Source organism: Micromys minutus (assembly GCF_963924665.1).
Source record: "Micromys minutus genome assembly, chromosome: 6".
NCBI classification, from domain to species: Eukaryota; Metazoa; Chordata; class Mammalia; order Rodentia; family Muridae; genus Micromys; species Micromys minutus.
Window position 1 is genome coordinate 20025949 of NC_137975.1, and position 22490 is coordinate 20048438.

At 40.9% G+C, this 22490-nt stretch overlaps 1 protein-coding gene across 1 annotated transcript in view; it reads right to left on the reverse strand.

Moving 5' to 3' along the window:
• ZRANB3 (zinc finger RANBP2-type containing 3) overlaps window positions 1–22490 on the reverse strand; it is a 132920-nt gene that overhangs the window by 78659 nt on the left and 31771 nt on the right. The window contains 1 exon segment of the mRNA XM_080917623.1: window positions 16917–16935. Within this exon segment, the coding sequence (XP_080773749.1) occupies window positions 16917–16935 (19 nt within the window).

A 22490-nucleotide genomic window follows, 5' to 3' on the forward strand; every position in this document is an offset into this window, starting at 1 on the left:
CATTTTTCATTAAAAAAAATAAGATAGCAGGGTTGAGTCACCTAAACCACAGCTAACTGATTCTGGGTTTGTGCCGTCTTTTCCTCTGACCATCCCCATGCTATTCCCACCACCCTGTTCTAAGCTCTTTCCATGGGAAAGAAAAGGCTCCTAAAAAACTACTGTAGAGGTTTTCTCCACAGACCGAAGACAGTTCAGGTGTGCTTCACCTGGGGCTTTCTAGTTCACAGATGACAGGGAAGGGATTGTGCTGGGGTGGGCGTGGCTCACCTGAGGAGCTCCTGCTCAGTGAGTGGCAGGCACTAGGCTCAACCACCAGCCACTCAGGCACTGATAGGTGTTTTGTTGTTGTTGTTTTGTTTTGCTTTTTTTAAAGAAACTAATTATTGCGTTTTATGATACGACATACATATCACCATGGGAAAGACAAAACAAGGGTAGACGGTGGGTCAGGGGTAGCCAGAGGAGAAGGCAGAGTGGAATGGCACCTTTCAGGACAGAGCTGTGGCACACCTTGAGTCAGTGTACTGGCTGCAGGGACCTATCAGAAGTCATGGACTGCATAGTAAACGCAGGTCAAATGGGCTGGAGAGATGGCTCATTATATACAGGACTTGTGTAAGCAAGAGGACCTGAGGTTGAATTCCCAGCACCCATGTAAAATATATAGGCATGTCTACACACGCCTGTAACCCCAGTGCTGAGAGGCAGAGATGGATGCATATAAAGATCTGGCTGGCAAGCCTGCCTGACCAAAACAGTGGAAGGATTCAGGTTTGCTGAGAGACGTATTTCAAAGACAGACTCGGACAGAGTAGAACATTGCACACTTCCTTCGGTTTCCATGCACACACACAGGTGCACAAACATGTATGTCACACATAGTATGTTGAGGAAAAACTGATCAGTGGGAACCAAGCAGCACTCAGAGACCTTTTACGCTAGTAGGCCTGGACTGAGCTAGTGCTGGGACACACCTGGCCCATAAATGCAGATGGTCCCTGTGTTTCATGGAAGAGGGCAAGTTTCAATGCACTTAGGCATGTCTTCTGAAGCAGGATTGCTATGGGCATTTTCTGCAATACATCTGTTTTCCTTGAGACCATTTTGTCTTTGTTTTCTCAACTTAAGGGATTTAGCTGGGGCTTGTAGGATTACAAAAGCCGAATTCAGCATTCCTAACTATGTTAGAAGCAAAATTCCAATTTATCGCTGTATAATCCTAGGGCATGTAGGCAGGAAATTGCTATTTAAGCTTCAACAGAGCAAGTTAGGAGTCTAACTACATGAGGCATATATTAAAGGTAATAAATGTGTAACATATATTTCTGTTTCTCTTTCAACTATGCCACTCTCAAACATAATAATTAAAAATTTAAAAGTGAGAACACATGGAAAATAAAAACAGACTAATTCAGCACCTAATTTACCCATTGGGGGAAATTCCACCACAATGGTTCTTACATTTACAAAGAAGAAATAACTATACTAAACAGTTGTTTAAAAAAAAAAAAAAAAAAAAAAAAAAAAAAAAAAACACCTGGAACAGCGGAGATCCGGGGACACAGGCCTGGTGAGACTGTGCCTTGAGTGGCCAGCATGCAGAGAGGTCTGGGCTTAGTGCACAGAAAGTGCACCCCCCTGTTGGTTCAGGGGAGCAGGAACCCTGGAATAGGGACTTGGTATCTGCCTGGAAAGCCATTGCGTGCAAACCAAATGCTCAAGCCATTTGCCACCGGGAACAGAGGAGATCCAGGGACACAGGCCTGGCGAAACTGCACTGTGAATAGCCTACAAGACCCTACAAGGAAAGAGAACTTCAGACCATCTCACTTATGAACATTGATGCAAAAATACTGAACAAAATCCTTGCAAACTGAATCTAAGAACACATCAAAACAATCATTCACCATGATCAAGTAGGCTTCATCCCTGGGATTCAGGGATGGTTTAATATACGGAAATCCATCAATGTAATCCACCATATAAACAAACTCAAAGAAAAAAACCACATGGTCATCTCACTAGATGCTGAGGAAGTATTTGACAAAATTCAACACCCCTTCATGTTAAAAGTCTTGGAAAGAACAGGAATCCAAGGCCCATACCTAAACATAATAAAAGCAATATACGGCAAACCAACAGCCAACATCAAACTTAACGGGGAGAAACCTGAAGCAATCCCACTAAAATCAGGGACTAGACAAGGCTGCCCACTCTCCTCCAACCTATTCAACATAGTACTGGAAGTCCTGGCCAGAGAAATTAGACAGCAAAAGGAAATCAAAGGGATACAAATTGGAAAGGAAGAAGTAAAAACATCACTGTTTACAGATGACATGATAGTGTACTTAAGTGACCCCAAAAATTCCACCAGAGAACTTCTACAACTGATAAACAAGTTCAGCAAAGTGGCTGGATATAAAATTAACTCAAACACATCAGTAGCCTTCCTCTACTCAAAGGACAAACATGTGGAGAAAGAAATTAGGGAAAAGATACCCTTCACAATAGTCACAAACAATATAAAATACCTTGGTGTGACTCTAACTAAGCAAGTGAAGGACCTGTATGACAAGGACTTCAAACCTCTAAAGAAGGAAATCGAGGAAGATCTCAGAAAATGGAAAGATCTCCCATGCTCATGGATTGGAAGGATCAACATTGTAAAAATGGCAATCTTACCAAAAGCAATCTACAGATTCAATGCAATCCCCATCAAAATTCCAACACAGTTCTTCATAGAGTTATAAAGAGAAATGTGCAATTTCATCTGGAATAACAAAAAAACCTAGAATAGCGAAATCCATCTACAACAACAAGAAAACATCTGCGGGAATCACTATCCCTGACGTCAAGCTATATTACAAGGCAATTGTGTTAAAAACTGCATGGTACTGGTACAGAGATAGCCATGTGGATCAATGAAATAGAATAGAAGAACCAGAAATGAACTCTCACATATATGGTCACTTGATTTTTGACAAAGGAGCTGTAAACATTCAATGGAAAAAGAACAGCCTCTTGAAGAAATGGTGTTGGTTCAACTGGCACTCAGCATGTAGAAGAATGAAAATAGACCCTTACCTCAAGTGCAAGTGGATCAAAGATCTCCACATTAAAACAGGTAAACTGAAAGTATTAGAAGAGAAAGTAGGGAAAACCCTAGAACACATAGGCACTGGGGAAAATTTCCTAAACAGAACAGCAATGGCTTGTGCTCTAATATGGACATAGTACTACCTAAATACCCAGTTATTCTACTTCTGGGCATATACCCCAGAGACATTCCAACATACAACAAAGACACATACACCACAATGTTCATAACAGCCTTATTTATAATAACCAGAAGCTGTAAAGAACCCAGATATCCTTCAGTAGATGAATGGATACAAAAATCGGGGTATATTTACACAATGGAGTACTACTCAGCCATCAGAAACAATAACTTTATGAAATTCCTAAGAAAATGGATGCATTTAGAGAATATCATCCTGAGTGAGGTAACCCAGTCACCAAAGAACAGACATAATATACAGTCACTGATAATTGGATACTAACCCCAGAAAGCTCTGAACACCCCAGAAACAACTCACAGACTGTGTGAAGCTCAAGAAAAACAAAGGCCAAATATACATATCCTGCCTTACATAGGAAGATTCTGAGCTGAAGAACAGCTTTGTTTAAATAGCGAGACTTGGTCTAAGAAACAGTCATAAATTGTGCCATGATCCCAATACCTCAGGACACCTGAAGTTTTTATTATAAATAACTTACTGAACTATGTAAATGTGCTACTGGTAAGAAATCACTTTAGAAAATGAACATGGTGAAACTGGGCAGTTGGAAGACAAGACAGCAGAGATGACACAATAAGTTATTCAAATTTTTAAAAGCAAAAGACTACAGTGAATGGAATTTAGGAAGTGACATTTGTGACCCAGCATGTTGTCACTGCATGTTACTATTTGCTTGCACAAGAGAACAAATGCTCTAAGGGAAGATAAGCATCCTGGAGCAGAGGAAGCAGAAATGAGGAAGAATTCTGCAGTTCTAAAGTGGGCGGCACAAAAGCTTAAGGTGCAACAGGGCAGCATGACCCCCATTCAGCTTCAAGGAGAATGGCGGGAGATGGGGGACAGCTGACTTTTAATATTGAGGGGGGGTGCAGTTGCAGATCGAGATGTTTTTGACCCTGTCCAATCAGCAGGGCCTGGCTGTGTGCTCTGGACTGAACCGCCATTGCTGATTCATGAATGGTGTTTGTGAAGAATAGCTGAAGTGGTTTCTTTGGAGCCTCAGTTATGTCATGTGATGTGTTTCTGGAAACTGTCTTATGAGAGGATGTTTTGTTGAAGCAGACACATGAGAGGATGCTTTGCTGAGAACAGACATGTAGTGATTTTTCTGTAAGCTGCCTGGAAAGGGGGCATGTGATGCTTTGCTGGAGCAGTTGATTCAAAGGATATGTGATGTTTGGACAGGGCATAAGTATAGCCCAACAGACAGTGGACAACGCTGTGTGGCATTGGTTTGCCTTGCCAGTCTTTGCTGGTCCTCACTGACAACGCTGTGGTACTGCTTCACCTTGTCTTCTCTGCTGACTGTTTGTCGTGACTTCATAGAGAGAGACACACCAAAGAACTCCGAGTAATGTTCCTGAGGCTTCTTCCTGCTTCAACTGATCCTGTCCGATCAGCAGGCCCTGGCTGTGTGCTCTGGACTGAACTGCTATTGCTGATTCATGAATGGTGTTTGTGAGTTCAAGCTACTGCTGCTGATAACCTGACAATGCAGATTGGATTTGCTCCAAAGAACTATTTCTACACAGGTCCACATGCTCCTTTGCCCTATTAACCTTCCCTTCCACCACCTCTGTTGGGTGGTAGGGTAGAAGGGAGTATAAAGCATTTAAGAACTGTTATTAAAATAGGCTTTAAAAAATCTGAGCATACATGTGGAAGAGCAGACTCAAGCAGGGGGTTCTGGGTTGAAATCATTCTGGTCGACCTTTCAAAGCTGGCCTTGATTACAAAGCTAGTCCCATTTCTAAGACAGGGCAAACTTGTTCTAGAAAAAATTTGCTAACAGGAAGATGAATGTGTATGACTATGTTTCATTCTTATTATCAGATACAAAAGTTTAAATTACATATGTAGAAATCAGTATATTGAGAATTTTAAAAGGCATAACATTAAATTTCAGAAATTCCACTTATCATGAATTTGGTATATGAAAATAACTGCACTCAGTAGGCAGCTCAGAACTCTCAGCTGTAACAAATTTCAGCCCTCCAAACCCACCAGAGTGAAGCTTTCGGTGTTTCTTCACACTTAAGAATGAGTCACTGTTAAGAATCAAAGCCGAGTCACTGACAATACAGCTCTCTATCTACAGAAGGAGTAATAGGATATACACACTGTAACCAATGTTCTCAAGTTTCTTATTAAAATTAAAAAGAACAGCTAAACAACAATAATCTCAGTACAGAATTTTAGTTCCATTTCTTTAGACTGTGATTGCTTTTTATAGCAATTTTTAAACATCAACAATACCAGCTACTGAGAACCTTTTAAATTTGGAAAATGTTCAAGTTTTAGAGTTAAAAGCAGTTAGTACCTTTTTAGTGTGGAAATGTGGGAGAGAGGTTATTTTTAAACCAGATGTCCTATTTGTCCAGGAAGAGGATCCCTGGGGAAACTTCTTTGAGGAAAGAGGTTTGAAATCTTAAGAGATTTAAATTAAGGAAACCCACATTAGAAAACACAAGACTGAAAGTCGAGTTTTTATTATTTATTATTTTAAGGAACATCTGTTTAGTAGAAATCTGTCCTTCTGAGTTTACTTTTTGGTACTAAGTTATAGTTTTCTTTCCAAGTGAGAGTTTTAGGTGGTCCATGTGAAAACCCTGTTCTGGGAATTTTGTGTTTATGTTGTATACTCTTGTCCCATAGGAGACCAGCAGTAGGCACAGCACAAGAGCACGTTCAATGTTCAGGCCCCATCTCTTTTTCTCCACATTTCTCACTGAGACCGCACTTCACTGGTGGTTGGCTCATCCTTTGACAGGGCAAGGGTATCTCTTAAAGAGAAATTACTGATAAAAAACATCTATGGCTGTGCCAAGTTAGGAGGAAGGGAAGAACAAACACCTATTTCTCTTTCTTCTTTCTCCCCACTCCAAAGAATTTTGGTGGATTGGAGAACAGTCTCAAGGTTGAAGAATGCTTCAAGAGAAACTCTGTTGTGCTATGGCAAAGAGCAAAGCAGAGAAGGCTCCAGAAAGGCTATCTGTAAAGGTCTGTAGGCAGAATTCTCTTTAAAAAGTCATTTCTCTTGGGCTAAAGAGATGGTTCAGCAGTTAAGAGCACTGACTACTCATCTAGAGGTTCTGAGTTCAATTCCCAGAAACCACATCATGGCTCACAACCAATCTGATGCCCTCTTCTGGTGTGTTTAAAGACAGCTACAGTGTACTCACATAAATAAAATAAATAAATAAATCTTTTTTTTTTAAAGTCATTTCTCGGAACAGTCAGATGTTAGTCTGATGTTAGTCTGATGATAGCATTCCTAACTCAAGTTTCTAGAAATCATTATTAGTCACAGCCTTATGAATAGAAAAAAATTGAGATAGGAGACAAAAAGAAAGACAAAGAGGTAGAGAAGACAGAGAGACGGAGACAGACAGAACTATCTGTGTCGCACAGCCCTTCTATAATTGTGAAATCACTTCTAAGTAATGGCTGGGAAGCACAAAGACATATATCTCTAGAAGACACCGTGATGTGTGCAGAGAGGAAGGACAGGGAGACAGGGCGCTGGTCAGCCAACACAAAAGGACAGTAAGCTATTCCAGACAATAATCAGAGAAAACGCTGCCAGATGCTTTCAACAATATTTTAAAAGTCAGTGTAATATTAATACTAAGGCAAGAAAAGAAGCACAAAAGATAGAGAAGTCTATACGTAGGCACTGGTAAAAATATTTTATGAGCATTGGTTAAAAAAAAATGAGTAGAGTATTAGGATAGAGAATTCAGGAAAACACTAAAAAACACTCCTGACCAAGAGTTCTAGTTCAAGAACTGTTTAACAGGTCAAGCAGAACTAGAGATACAGGTGGTTATGGGCCACTTGGTGTGTGCTGGGAACCAAACTTGGGTCTTCTAGAAAAGGAGAGTTTGTGCTCTTAACAGCTAAGTCATCTCTCCAGCTCCCATATAATAATCTTTCAGTGTTGGACAGGAAACCCACATTTAATTTTAACTCCTAAGATAAAAAAAAATCCTAAATTATTAACTATTACAAAAAAAAGGTAATCTCTTCATATGAGGAAGAAGTATGTGTCTTTATGAAAAATAAGGGCCCTTAGGGAAGTCTCATATAGATGGTTATGAGGCTGATTTTTTTTTTTTTTTTTGGTTATCTATACTAATTAAAATAAAATAAAGACTAGGAAACAAAGAGAACATTAAAACCTGCATTTGATTAACAACTGAGAACCAGCAGAGTAGAGATTTTACAAGAGTTAGATGTGCAGTAATAACCACAGTATGATGTGTGACAGTCTTTTTGATGTGGTTAACATTGTAACTAATTGGAATATCAGAAACAGGAATGAAGACTGCCATGTTAAAATTCAGATCAGTCTTTTGGGTTATATATAATGACACATACAATTATGGTGTGTGGTGGTTTGAATACGCTTGGTCCATGGGAAGTGCCACTATTAGGAGGTGTGGCCTTGTTGGAGGAAGGGTGTCACTGTGGGGGTGGGCAATGAGACCCTTCCCCTAGCTGCCTGGAAGACTGTTTCTGGCTTCCTTTTGATGGAGATGTAGAACTATCAGCTACTCCAGCACCAGGCCTGCATAGATAACGCCATAATTCCACTATAATGAAAATGGACTGGCGCTCTCGGAAACCGTAGGCCAGCACCGATGAAATGTTGTCCTTTACAAGTGTTTCCTTGGTCACTATGTATCTTCACAGCAATGGGAACTCTAAGACATGGTGTAATAGCAAGAAATCCAATACTAATTAAGCAAAGGCAAGTTAACCAAACATTTAGAGAGTCAAATGCTCTCAAGGCTGTTAGCACGCCTCTGGGTGAACAAGCACTTGGACTCATCTGTTAATTAATGTCTTGATACACAGCAATCAGTGCAGAACCCAAAATGAACTGGAAATTTCAGTTGGTAACGTTTTGAAGTTTTTGATTAGGAACTGTCAAAAGATTCACTAAATATTCACCACTACCAATTCCCACATCTCCAAAGTGAAAAGGGAGGCCTTGATTAAAAAAGGTGTTCATGGGTTGCAGAGATAGCGTAGTGGGTTATCTGAAATTTTCTGGCCTCCAGGGAGACTTGCACACAAATGTACATAGCCTGACATACAAATACATAAATGTAAAAGGATGGAAAGAAAAGTAAGAAATAGCACAGTATAGGGGCACACACCTTTCATCTCAGCACTTGAGAGGCAGAGGCAGACAGATCTTTGAGGCCAGCCTGTTCTAAACAGTGAGATCCTGTCTCCCAAAAGAAACAGAGAAAGTAAGAATTGATTTGCTCAAATGGTTACAAGGGAAAGAAGACTAGGGATGTGGCTTAGTTGACTGAATGCTTGTCTAGCATGCAAGAGGCTCTGGGTTCCATCCACAGCACTGTATAAACCAGGCGAGGTGGGACACAGTGGCAGTCCAGCACTCAGAAGGCTCATCTCCATGTTATCTCTATGATACTCTGTCTAGCCAACCGGGGGCCAGACTGAGCGACACAACAGACCCTGTTTCAAAGGCAACATGTCGGGGGCTATCTGGGAGGTATTGGCAGAGCCATGCAGTAGGTAGATAGGGTCAGAATAGAATGATATTCTATATGAAATTCTCAAAGGAAAAATATACTTTTTGAAATCCAGAAAGATAAAAGGCAGGCACTAAGGAAAAAAATGCTACTTAGGACATCCTCAGCAGCTATAAACTTTCAGAACTGACCAGAAGGAGGCCCCAGTGGGCTCAGTAAAATTTTAAAGGCTGGAGTATAAAGGAAGCCAGAACCCAAGGCTAGGAACTAAAGCAAGCATATCAAAGAAATCAGGCTGTAAAATCAGCTTCAGCATTTTTAAGACTAAGTTATGAAATATTACAAACAATAATATTTGTCCTTTGAATGACTTAGGCTGCTTAGGAAAAACAAAAACTGGACACTTTGAGAAAAGGAAGAGAAAATCATCAATACCTTTTAAATACTCCTCAAGTTAAATTTCAAATTGTAAAGACCTTAGTTTTGCCTCAAGCCATTTCATATCAAAGCACATTTTTGGGTCCAAACAGTATTATTGTTTTCTTTATCTGTATGTAAAAGAATATGAATAGGTTGCCATGGCGGTTAATTTTAACTGTCAACCTAACACAGAATAGAACCACCTGGAAAGAGTCCTAATTGGGAATCTGTTTAGAGCAGGCTGGTCTGTAGCACGTCTGCAGGGGGCTGTCCTCATTGGTTACAGACACGGGAAGAACCAGCCCTGGGTAGAGATCCTAAATGGTATGATAACAGAAGCACACAAATAGAGGAAAATGTGTATTGAAGTCTCTCTGTCCTTGACTGTGGTTACAATGTAACTAGGTGCTTCCAGCTCCTGCCATCTGTTAGGATGCACTGCAATCTGGAATTGTAGGCAGAAATAAACACCTTTCTCCATTAAACTGCTTTCCGTCAGAGTATTTTATGACAGCAAAGGAACAATTGCATCTGTGCTAGACACAGTAATAGGCAATTTCTCCTTTAATGCAAAGACATCATAAATCTTGAATCTATTTGGTTTCTGATATTTTTCTCTGGGAGGAATACCACACTATTTCCCCAATAATCTATTACCTACCAGATTATTATATAACTTCTTTCTTTTCTTTTTTTCTTTAGTAGGATTTAATAATAGTTTGAATCTATCTAAATGACTCTAAGTGCAAAGTTGGCTCAAAAGTGCATAGTCTATCAATTATTACTGAATTAATTCAAATTTAAGCTAGAAAAGTAAACATGATACATCAAAATTACAAGGTCATCATGTCTTTTCAACTCTAACTATAAAATTAATTCCAAGCTAGCCAAAGTACTCATTTATAAAATATTACCCATGTCAATAAAAAATGACTTGTTTTTATGCAACTACTTGAATAGGACACAGGTAATGAACACATCTGAACCTCAAGGGGTTAAAATCTTAGCTAAGAAAATCACTAAAAAAAAAAAAAATAACAAATTTCAAGTTGGGTTAAGAGACGAAATAAAAGTCAAGGCAAAGTATTAGAATTACAATACAAATCAGTAATAGTGTATATATTGATTCATGCCTGAAGTCTTAACACTCTGGAGTTTTTGGTCAGTCTGACTATATACTGAGTTCCAGGACAGTGTGATCTAAAAGGCGATCCAAAAAAACAATAAAAAGAAAGAAAGAAAGAAAGAAAAAGAAGAAGAAAAAGGGGGCTGGAGGGGAGAAGAAAGGGAGGGAGGTAAGGAGGAAGAGAGGAAGAGAAGCCTGGAATACATCAGAACCTTATCTCAGAAAATCAGAACAAAACAAACAGCAGTAAATTCATACTATTTCATAAGCTAGTAAAAATTTAAAAGTTATGAAAATATTGGAAGAAAAGGGCAATATGTACTAAGAATCAATGCTGGAATGAAAAAGCAAAATAACTCAGTAAAGCTTTGAGTTAATGATAGATCGTGAACTAAACTAAAATGTAGCCGTGACACAGGCCTTTAATCCCAGCACTTGGGAGAAGGGGTGCATTTGAGGCCAGTCTGGTCACAGAGTGAGCTATAGGAAGGGCAGGACTACATAGAGAGACTCTATCGGAAAACAAACCAGAACAAACCAAACCAAAGCACACTATAAAATGTAGACCTTAAGCAGATATGCAAGAGTGACAGGGACACTTAGCAGACAGGACTTCTTGCTATAGCTACTCCACCTCTGCTTGTCATCAATGAGTTCAGGAACAGCAATGGCAGGTAAGAGTCACAGTATTTTGACTCAGAACTCACTTAGGTCTGGGAAGAAAACTGAAGAATAAGTTGCAGACATGGAGCCTAAAGCAGCCGAAGAGATCAAATAAGATGTCTCACATATGTCAGTAGCTTACTCACGACCCTGAGTAATAAAAAAAAAAGTTAAATATACTCAGAGTATGGTGCTGAAAGAGGCAAAAGTCATAAGGAAAAAATACAAAATGACTATTGTAAAAAATATTAAATGGTTGTTATAAAATTTTTGACTAGGAATTGTAAGTTGAACTGGGTCCTTCACTCAACAGATGCAGTCAAGAAGACCTAACTTTTAGAATTCTAAGACCTGAGCTGACTTTTAATACATTTGTACAGTAATCAGTTAAGCCCAGTTCATCTTAGAGGTAAGTCCTTAATTCTAAATGACTAGTGTCCGTGGAAGAGAAGACACACAGATGCAGTGAGAGGACACCTTAGGATGGGAGAGACAGAAAATGAAATGGCAACATCTGCAAGCCAAGAAATACGAGACATCAAGCCTTAAGACACAGGTTATTCCTGAGAGCTCTCAAAAGAGCAGCCAGGCTGGATGATGGTGGTGGTGGTGGTGGTGGTAGTGCACGCCTTTAATCCCAGCATTTGGGAGGCAGAGGCGGGAGAACGTCTGAGTTCAAGACCAGCCTGGTCTCCAAAGTGAATTCCAAAACAGTCAGGGCTACAGAGAAATCCTATATTGAAAAACAACCAAACAAAGAACATCTAGGCTGATACTTTTATCCTAGGTTTGCATTTACCATCAAACAACAGCCCTAGCCCACTGACCCCTTATCTCAGGTTGTACACTCACCCCCAGTTACAGCTACAGCTCCCTGACACTGTCTTCAGACTTCTAACTTCCAGAATGGTGACATAATGCGTTCTAAACCCACCCATTCTGTAATACTCTACTACAGCAGAACAGGAAACTGATAGGCCATGCAAAACAGTATTACTACTCCTTGATTTCCATTCAACTTATACAAAAACTGATGGCCAGAGGAAAAACTGCAGAGGAGTGGGTATAAGACCTACACACTCATAATCACCAGACCTCTACCAAGATGTTATTTCTCTGGAGTAAACAGAAAAGAAATTGTGGGAGACTGCAGAGAGAGTGCACAGTGGTTTTCCAGGGGACTTTCGTTGGCTAGTGATTCACAACTTCCTCTAAATTCAGTTTCAGGGGATCTGACATTATCTTCTGGACTCCACAGGCAATGCACTCAACTGAACATCACCACAACACACACACACACACACACACACACACACACACACACACACACACTTTGAAAATTAAAATTAAACTTTCTAAAAAAGAAAAAGAATATGGCATATTCACATTATAGAATAAATAGTACTTTGTGACAGAAGGAGGAGAAAGAAGAGGAGGGAAGAGAGGGAGGGAGAGGGGGAGGGAAAGAGGGAGGAAGGAAGGAAGGAAGGAAAGTGAAGGAAGGAAGGAAGGAAGGAAGGAAGGAAGGAAAGGAAAACCATGAAGCTTAAAGAAAGTGTGGAGAATCTGGGTGCAGTGGCACAGCCTTTAATCCCAATGCCCTGGAGACAGAGGCAGGTGGATCTCTAGACCAATGGGTCAACGGTGCAAGTTCCAGGCCAGTCAGCATTACATGGTGAGTCTCTGTTTCAAAAAGACAAACAAAAAGGTGTGGAGAAATCCTATACTGCTCAGCAACTTTAAAGAGTAGCCCAAGAACCTGACTGCTGGGTGCGGCTGTGAAGGGTTTTCTACCTCAGGTCAACTGAAGTCACTGTGAATGTGGACAGTGCCGCTCTATGGGCAAGGAGACAGTGAGCTAAGCGTCAGCACCCATCTCTCTGCCCTTTGTTTCTACAGAACGTGAGCCTCACACTACTTCCTTCCCCACATGAACTGTCACCTTCGCCGTGAGCCAGGATGAAGCACCCCTTCCTTAAGTGGCTTCACTCAGGTGTTTTGGCACAGCCATAAGAAGTAAATTGGACAGCCCTTGAACACATATCACTATGAGAGTAAAACCAGTCTGAAAAGGCTGTATTTGATTCTATTTACATGGCAATTTATAAAAGGGAAACTGTGTCCTCATTAATTATATTGCTAACGGTTTGTGTTCCTGGAGGAAGAGACCAGGCACTGTACAGAACTCTGAAGCTACAGTGTTATATGTAAAGGGGGGAATTCAGCACTGGCAAAGCCCACTGCTGAAAATTTAACAGTTCAAAAAATAAACCTGAGTGTGCACATATATTTGAAAAATAATTAAGGAGGTCACAAGACGCCAGAATGGATTGTGAAATGCAGTTTGTCCAGAAGATGCAATGTTCTAGCCTCGATGGGCACAAAAAACACGCATAAACGTTAATTTTACTCAAATGTCTAAAGCAATGTAATCGGTTGGCATTTCATAAGAGAAGAGTGCTTCTCTGTGTGATTTGGAAATGAATGGCATCTGTAAGCATGGATTCACATATAGCCGTACTGATACATACACATAAAAAGAAACCTAAAGATATATTTTTTTAAATGGAAAGACTTCTCAATGAATTGGGTATGTGAAAGGAACTCAGGAGCGAAAGGTTCTGGTGGCCATGGCTGGTAAAACCAGGACAAGACAAACAGAAGAGCAATGGATTAAAACTCATACTATAGAGGGAATGTGCATGAGTCTTTATTGGAATAAATATTTAAAAGGATGAATGTACGTATGAGTTCCAAATAAGCTCCCTATCTGCCTAAAAGGAAATAGAGCATCAAGCCTCATTCCTATAGTGGGAGCTATGCATATTTAAAAAAATAATAACGTGGAAAGGGAGGGAGCTTGACGTTACAGTGAAGACCCCTGACAGGCGTTACCCATTCTCAGTAATCAGTGTAATAATGCTTTGTCTCATTGACAGAATGCACTGAGAAAGGTCTCACTCTATTAACTGCTCAGGCTACACTGAAACCCGAGTAGACCAGGCTTACACTGAATTCAAGACCCTCCTGTCTCAGCCAGGAGAAGGCTGGATTAGAAGTGTGTACCCACATGTCTGCTAAGTATTCACCCTTAATAAGCTGTGAAGAAAGTAAAAATTTTCTTCCTAAACATTACCTAAGTCTGATCATATAGAAAACACCATAATAACCCTAATAAAGATCTACTCAATTAAACACACAATCATCTCGATTTTAATGCCTTTTGAGCAGAAACCACTTCCAATGGGCTTCCCTGGTGTCTCCAGATACCCACAGACTTCTGTCTACAGAGAAACTAATTTTCTAAACATAACCTTTGCCTTCAGACACATACCCATGAGCATAAATCAGCAATGAACACTTCCCATAGTCTCTCTTCTCCAGCTTCCTCTTCCAGAAAACCATGACGGGAAAGAATTGGGAACAGTAGCTATGTTTAAAAATACTTACCTACCAATATGTCCAAATTACCCATCAGATAAATCAAGCCAAGAACCACCTCTATTTTAACAAATGGTTTTCTTTTCTTTATTTGATATACTACCTCCTTTCTCTGTTGATTTTTTAGGTAAGAACAGAAAAACCAAAGCACTCATTGGTGGTAGGATTATATTGCAAAATAGTAATTAAAAGTGCTACCTTAACAAGAAAGAAAAATATTCTGTTCCCAGGGTTCTTGTAGGCTCCCAACAGTCATATCTAGCCCAAGGGACCGAACACTAAAACCAGAGCTCATATAATTAACAAGAGTGTAACTCTAGCTGTCCTGGAACTCATTCTGTAGAACAGGCTAGCCTCAAACCTGGAGATACACCTGCCTTTGCCTCCCAAATGTTGAGATTAAAGTTGTGCATTACTACTAACAGACTTACTTCAGAATTTTTAATTATATTAATATTATATTTTTAAAAAATTGCATTTGACTCAAAGGTATGATTTTGGATATACATTCCTACAAGTTTTGATTAAAGAAAACTACGTATAAAGGTGAGGATTTTTCCTTAATTATTATTGTTATTAGTTTATTATTATTAGTTAGGATTAAATATCACAAGTCCTATTAAGGTAAACAGACTGAAAAGAATTGCTCTTCAAGACATTGAGAAGATGCCTCAGAGGCTAAAGTGCTTGTGGCACAAGTACAAGGACCTGAGCTCAGCTCCACAGAAACCTCATATAAGCTGGGCAGACACTGGGCAGCCCTGCCTGGAGTCCCAGCATTCTGGGGGCAGATTAGGAATCCCCAAGGGAAGCTGACCAGCTCGAGTAGCTCAATCTATGAGCTCTAGGTTCAGAAAGAGATCCTATACCTGTAAGTAAAAATGAGAGCAATCTAGGAATATACCCAATTTCAAACTCTGCTTACATGTGAATGTACAGACATATACGTATACATGCACCAAACACATGTGACCATGCCTAGACACATTCCTGGATATCACACACATGTACCACTAACACAAAGATTCATTTTCAAAAAGATACAGAAAAGAAAAAAGTAATTATGATGAATTAAAAGAGAGGTGTTCTTTTCAAAAATAAGTTGTAGACTTATTAAATGGACTCTTTAAATTCATTTTACCAGGGCTGGGGGGTGTTGGTGAGTGGTAGAGCACTGACAAACACACATAGTACTCATGTTCAATAGCCAGGACACACACACACACACACACACACACACACACACACACACACACACAGAAAGAAAGAGGGGGGAGGAGAGAAGGAGAGGAAGAAGGAGAAAACAAACTCATTAAATAAAAACTTAAGCCTTGGGCCTAGACAGATGGCTCAGTGGTAAAAGCACACTGGCTGCTCTTCCAGAGGACCCAGGATCTGTTTTCAGCACCAAGTGGCAGTTCACAGCTGTCTGTAATTCCAGTTCCAGGGTATCAAACACCCTCTTCCAGCCTCCACAGCTACCAGGCACAGATACGGCACAAAAACATCCATGCAGGCAAAGATTCATACAAAATATATACACTTTCTATTCGTGTGTACCAGTTAATATATAGAAAGTGCTATGAATTATAAACAAGAACAAAACAACACACGTTGGGAAAAGACTTACAGGTTAAGAGTTCATAATAAATTCTGGGTAATGTTCACTGAAAACATCAGATATTGTAAAAGTTAATTGGTGGTTAAGAAACTGCCCAAATATTTATCTTGCTCCAAGAGAAATTTGATATATGTTCAAATCTATGCCACCAAAGAGAAGGCTAATGTGGTGGCTTGAGTGAGAAAGTGTCCCCATAGGGTCATATTTTTAAACAATTAAAAATATGTCGGTGCTGTTTGGAGAGGAGTGTTGCTAAGGACCAGCTTTGAGGTTTTACAGCCTGGCCTCATTTCCTGTTATCTGTCTCCTGTGTGCAGATGAGATGTTCTCAACCAACCAGCTCTCCGCTCCTGCCACTGAACCTCAGTGCCTGTCATTATGTCTTGCTGGGCATGATGGGCTCCACCCCTTTGAAAGTGCAAGTCCAAATAACCCATATCTCCTTTAAATTGCCTCTGGTCATGACCCTGCATCACAGCAATGGAAAGTTACTAATATAGCCAAGGTTCAAAAGTATACACTATGGACATCCTTGTGAAGATCAAAGATAATGTTAACTTTTATATCTTATATGAACAAAACTGGTTTATTAATATATATATACTCACACACACATACATATATATGTATATATATACAATTATATGTTCTGTACACTGAAGTATTTAAGAGGAGATGGATATGACATAGTACATTTATTTTTATTTGTTTTCTTTCCTCCACTAAGTAGGTATATATGGTCACATGAAAAAGCAGAGGCAGACAGTCAGTTTAGAAGACAGAAGACAGTAAACACTGGGTGTATATCTTAGAAAAGACTCTAAGGTACTTACTTCATCAGCCACCATACACCTGGAAAAAAACAAAGCAAAACAAATTAATTCTATCATCATCAAAGCAAAACATATTCAGAGTTCTGATTAAGTAACTCACCACAAACACTTCACAAATGCTAAAGGATTAAGCCAGAGAGGCTTAATAAGCAAATGAAAACACTGGATACTGATGACGTCATACAACCCTGTGCAGCTGCCAAAGAGAAGATATTGCTCACCATGGAGGGAGCTACAAAGACCCTTGAGGACCAAGCATAAAGGCATGAGACTGTGAAGAATGGCTTCCCCTCTGTCCTTAACCGGAAGCCTGGCCGTTCCTACAGATGAGAATAACGCTGGATTAAAGAATAGTGTGATAGCACACACCTTCAATTCTAACACTCAGAAGGCAGAGGCAAGTGGACCTCTGAGTTCAAGCCAGCCTAGTCTACATAGTTAGCTGGAGGCCAGCCTGAGCTACAATAGTGAGACCCTGCCTCAACAAACAGGCCGACCGACCAACCGACCAAGAAAACAAAGGTCTGCATTTCATTTCTGTTTCTGTGATAATGATGAAGTACTCTGGGAAAAAGTAACTTAAAAGAGAAAGGTGTAATTTGGCTTCCAGTTCTAAGAAGTCAGGATGACAAGAATTCCAAACAGCCACACCTCATCCAAAGTCAAGAGCAGAAAGCAGTTAAGTCATGTTTGCTTCCCACTCAGCTTCCTCTACACGTGCAGTTCAGGACCCAAACTGGGAGACAGTGCTGTGAACTGTCGGGCTGGGTTGCCTCACTCACATCAAGGAAGGTGATACAACAAAAGCCAATCAGATCCAGACTCACTGAGACACTTAACAGGAGATTCTAGGTGTGTTTAGTTGGCAAAATTAACCATTACACTGACTAGCAAACACCTTTTGACACAAATCTGTTATCTAGTTATCTGTGATGCATCTGTGTGCTATACTTTATTGCTGATTTCTATTATTTTGCTAAGTATTTTCTACTTTTTTCTTTGAGACAGGGTTTCTCTGTGTAGCTCTGGCTGACCTTGAACTTGCTCTGTAGACCAGGCTGGCCTCAAGTTCATAGTAATCCGTCTGCCTCTGCCTCTCAAGTGTTGGGGTTAAAGTTGTGCACCATTATGCTCAGGTCTACTCTAGTCATTTTCAAAGCTTGTGTGGGGGATGAAGGGTGTTTCCAGGCATATGGAGGCAGAGAAAAGGTCTCTCCAACCTCAGACATTGAGATAGAAAAACTCAATGACCTGGGGAGGCTAGTTGCTTACTGAGCTCCAGGGGAGACCTGTCACCACCTCCCCAGGGGTAGGATGACAGACACAAAATGCCTCATCTGGATTTTTATATGCATGCTGAGGGTCTGAACTTGGGTCCTCATACGTGTGTGGTAAGCACACCACCAACTGAGCGTTCTCCCCAGCCCCTATCTGCCATATTCTTTTACTAGAACTTAGACGAGTAAATCTGATGCAGGAAGCAGTGAGGACTGGGTGCGTAACTGGAGATTCTAAGCTGAAGAAATGAAGAGGAAGAAGAGAATAGCAAGCATGGTGGGGATGGTCGGTGCTTGATGGGAGACAGGCAGGCACACCAGGACCACAAAAATAATCTCAGGTGAGGAAAAAGTCCTATTCAGTTATTTTAGTAGGAACTGGCTTATTACACTCTTTACAGAAAGTACAAAAGTGAGAAGCAACATGGCATTTTACAGACAGATTCACATGAATGTCGACGTTTCACTTGAAAATCTAAGTCAAGAGCTGTGGAGATGCTTGCCATGCAAGTGTGAGGATCTAAGTGTGATCTCAAATGCACATAAAAGCCTCTGTTCCCAACTGGAAGCCCGGCTGTGCCCACAGATGAGAAGAATGCTGGATTAAAGAACAGTGTGAGCATTTGCACTAGGATTGCAAGTGAGCCCTTAGGCATAGTGGGGCTCACTTGCAGTCCTAGCATAGAAAAAGTAGAGACAGGTGGATGTCTGGAGCTCACTGGCTAGCCAGAATAACCAAAATGGTGAGCTCTGGGTTCAGTGAGAGACACTGTCTCACAAAATAAGGTAGAGAGCATCATGCAGCAAGATCAGTGCCAATCAATCTCCAACCTCCACCAAGTGCACACACAGACAAGTGCACTTGTCCCAAACAAGAAAATAAAATCCACCTGGAATTAATTAAGGATGTTACTTGAGGCGTATGTATTACTTATTCAGAGTCTATTGTCTAACTAGTGCTGGCCATTAGAGAAATATAAGGGGTAGGACCTTGCCGATTGCACCTGGAGGAGCTTACAAGAAGAAAAGTGAAGGGGGCACAGGCATAAAACCATGAGATAAAGAAAGCACATTGTAATCACACACACGCCTCTGAAAATTTAAAAGCATGATTTTCAAACCACAGGATATTATTTTTCCAGAAGATGCTCTGCTATCACACACCACTAGAACAGCAAAGTTGGTGTGCGATACTCTAGGCCTGCGTTTGCTAGTTAAGTGAGGCTGCACTCCTCAGCCTGCTGCCCTGCTTCTTTCTCAGAAACAGAGAACATCCCCAATTTTTCTGACATCCTTGTTTTTTAGCCGTTGTGGCTTGCTGAGTAAAAGCAGCTGAACAAGTTCACTATCATTTCCTCCAAGGATTAACTCATCGTTCTGGGCTGAAGCACCAAACAAGCAGTATCTGCTGTCATCCAAACCCTGTGATCTGTTTTCACCTAAGAGATTCCAGAGATCGTGAAACTTCTCCTGACTAACGATGCCTGCTGGGGGCTGTGTGAGAGGAACAGCAGACGGTTTTAGAGCTCATGGATTTGGGCCCACTGGTCAGCACAGGAATGAGGGGTGTGCTTCAGAGGGACTTCCCGTCCTGAGGACTTCCTGCTGTTATGGAGCACTGACTGCTTGTTGTCCTTGTGGCCTTCATATCTGTCCTGCTCTAGGAGCAGTATGGAAGCTTTAAGGGGGTCCCAGCCCCTCAACAGGCAGTGCCACCGGCACTGCCAACAACACTGCTTCATCTTTTTCAAACACTGCTGCTGGAGTAGATGAGTCTTTCTCTAACCTTGGAAAGAACGTAAGAAATGTAGACTGTTGACCTTAGAAAACCCTGCATTGGGAGTATTTGTGCTGGTAAAGGGTCTTCTCTCCCCAGGAATTGTTATTCTTCTCTAACCCTGGGGAAAGAAGCAGTATGAATCCTCTAAGTATTTTCTGGGCTTTATTTACTTCCTGGGCCTTGTAAGTTTCCTTTACTTCTTATTAACTTTAGAATGTGACATCTGACAGGCAGATGTAAATGAGAACTGGAATAGATGAGTCAGTTCAAGACAATGAAATAAATGAGAAAGTCACTACATGTGAAGGTAACAGGGAGGCAGAAATGGATAGGACTCTCAAGTGGAGTTTATAAAGCCAGGGGAAGAGAAGGAGCCTAGTTCTTAGCCAGAACCTTAGGAATCATTAGGAATTAAGAAAAAAAGAAATATTAAAGAAGGAGAACAAAGATCTTGGTTCAAAGTCATTTACCATAGACTAAATGTTTGCAAGGTCAAATGCTTCAAGGATACCGCATAGAAGGAGAGAGGAAAAGGCTGTCATGTTCATTAACAAAAACCTTGTATGAATCATTCAACAGTGGCTGAGAAGACAGCGGACAGTGGAAAAGGAACCAACAGCTATAGTTGGAAAGCTGTAGTCAGGAAGGAATTTAGGTGCTGAGAAAAGATTCAAAATAGGATAGAAGATACTTAAACAGGAAGGTCACTTGAGCACAGGGGTTTAGGACTGGCCTAAAATTAAAGAGCAGGGCAAACAGAACACCAGGAATCCTCAGCAACGGAAAGGAGTCAACATTGGGAAGGGTGACTGATGGCAACTGAGGTGTGATTGACAAGGCTAAGGGGCCACAGTGACCCAAGCCTGCAGCAGCAGCCAGAAGATGCCAGTGGTGAACTTAGTGGTAGCAGCAGGGACAAACTGAAAAGCCCTGTAAACCTAGTACCCAGGAGGCAGGCAGGGAGTTGCAAGCTAGACAGCTACACAGAAAGACCCGGTCTCAAACAAGACAAAACAATAACAAAAAAGCACAAGGGTGCACACTGCTCCTGCAGAGGATGGTACTTGGTTCCCAGCACCCATGCCAGGCCCCTTCACGCCCACCTGCAATCCTGGATTGAGTGCATCTGACTCCCTCTCTGGCTTCTATAAGAATGGTACCCAGTGCAAGCACACACACGTATCATAAGGGAAAGGCACAGATGGCTGGAAAGACCACGAATCTAACCTCTACCCACTTCGTGTTTGGCTGCAATCAAGGAAATAGAGGAGGGAGTGAGGAGATAAAGGATGAGTCCTAACTTGAGAACCTTTCTCAGTTTTGGCAGTCTCCCCTGATTGGTCTTTACTTCTGTCACGAGACTCACCTGAGTCCATTAAAAAAAAACAAAAACAAAAACACACCTTCCCCGCATCCTCAGATTGAGCAGTCTGCCTGACCAGATTGTCTGACATGGCTCAGATAGCTCCCTGCCTGCAGCAGGCAGGGAGCTCATACTTAGACCTGACTAATGTGTCTGGGAGAGAACTCACTCTGGCCTTGGGATACTCACAATTCCTGGATCCAATTAAATGAAGCATTTAATTGGGGTTAGTTTACGGTTTCAGAGATTTAGTCCATTGTCATGGCAGCATGCTGGTGGAGTGCTGAAACTAAAGGGTAGCTCAGAGTTCTACATCAAGATCCACAGGCAGCAGAAGAGAGGCACTGGGCCTATCAACACCCGCCCCACCCCCAATGACAATTTTCTCCTACGAGGCCACACCTCCTATTTCTTCTCAGGTAGTGCCATTCTTTGATGACTAAGCAATCAAAAATACTCCCCAAATGTTGGGCGGTAACATGTAACTGTATCTAAAAACAAACAAACAAATGGACGAACAAACAAACCTCTCTCCAGGAAGTTGCTATTGGTCAGTATCTGTTATCACAACAGAAATAAAACTAGACCAGAAGGCTTACCATCTATCTCATCCCTCTAATCTACTTGTCCTGACAGGTCCTCATCCATCAACCTCAGAAGCACATGGAAGGCATGACTACAAAATCCTAAAGATGGGGAAGGAACAACGGTAATGGCTCCCATCTAAGACTCTTAAAAGCAAGTTAAGTAGACTTTAGTGGGTTTGTTCATTTGGAGCTTTTCTGTCATTAATATCAGTCATGCACAGGAAAGATAAGACGTTTCTGACAGTTTCTAAGTAAATAATGAAGACAGAGGGTAACGCAAATAAATCTTCTCTGTGTTCGGAGCCTAAAGAATTTTTTTAAAAGAATTGCTGTTCCAATTTATTAGCTTAAAATATATTAAACTAGACTATAATGCTTGGTAATGTCATGAAAATATTGTGCTTCATTACTCTGACTCCATTAGCACAGACTGCCATGTAGCTTTTACCAACAGAGAACAAACAGGAGCCAGTCTTGTATCCACGAGGCAGCCGGAGGAAAATAGCGCATCTTTCCCATTTAGAGAATATGCACAAAAATCCCCGGGTGGCTCAGTGTGTCCTCTGC